Raw genomic sequence first — 686 nt, 5'->3', positions numbered from 1 at the left:
GTGCTTTGGAGGAGACGAGGCCCTGCGGCGGCCACTGCGCCCCCAAGTGCATCCTCAGCGACTGGACGGACTGGGCGTCCTGCAGCGCCTTGTGTCAGCAGGTGGGCAGAGCTGCTTGTACAGCAAACAGAAACAGGTCTGCACGTGCATGCACCCGTTGACTGTCTGCCTTTCTTAATCAGACATACTGCAGCAACGCTACCTGCTCTAGTTAGGTTTCTCAGTGCATTGCAGTGCTGGCCAAGAATCATGTAGCCGTAGATACACCTAAATTCATTCCTTCGGCTGCAAGCTCACGAAGCCCTGGCAGGGAACAGTCTCATGAAAACATGGAACCATGCAGAGAAGTGATGTTGAATGGCTCCACTAATAAATTAAGAAGAATATGCTCTTAACAAAATATGCAAGATTCCATTAACTGTAAAATAAAAATTAGCGGAAAGTAATAGATGATAAATTACAAATATGTATTTGCAGAGAAGGCAAGAGATAGCACGGGGCAGTTGCTGGAGCCCCGTGATGTAGCCCACTGGAGATCTACCTCTGCTGTCTTCTTGCAGGTTGGAGCGACAAACCCCACGACGACGCGAAGCCGTGTGGTGCTTCTGGAGGCCCCAGACTGCCCGAACCCTTCTAGCCTGACGGAGTCTGTGCTTTGCTCCTCCCTGGGTTTCCGTTGTGACGTG

General features: G+C 51.2%; 1 protein-coding gene across 1 annotated transcript in view; it reads left to right on the top strand.

The window, feature by feature from the left end:
• The window catches only part of EMH_0070310 (uncharacterized protein), a gene marked incomplete at both ends in the record, with an annotated part of 5075 nt that overhangs the window by 2774 nt on the left and 1615 nt on the right, over positions 1-686 (top strand). Inside the window, 2 exons of the mRNA XM_013498961.1 lie at positions 3-101; positions 561-686. Coding sequence (XP_013354415.1) covers positions 3-101; positions 561-686 — 225 coding nt within the window. The remainder of the gene's footprint in view (positions 1-2; positions 102-560) is intronic.

This window comes from Eimeria mitis, genomic scaffold, assembly GCF_000499745.2.
Source record: "Eimeria mitis Houghton genomic scaffold, Emh_scaff3867, whole genome shotgun sequence".
Lineage (NCBI taxonomy): Eukaryota > Apicomplexa > Conoidasida > Eucoccidiorida > Eimeriidae > Eimeria > Eimeria mitis.
This window is presented reverse-complemented; position numbering and strand designations above follow the sequence as displayed.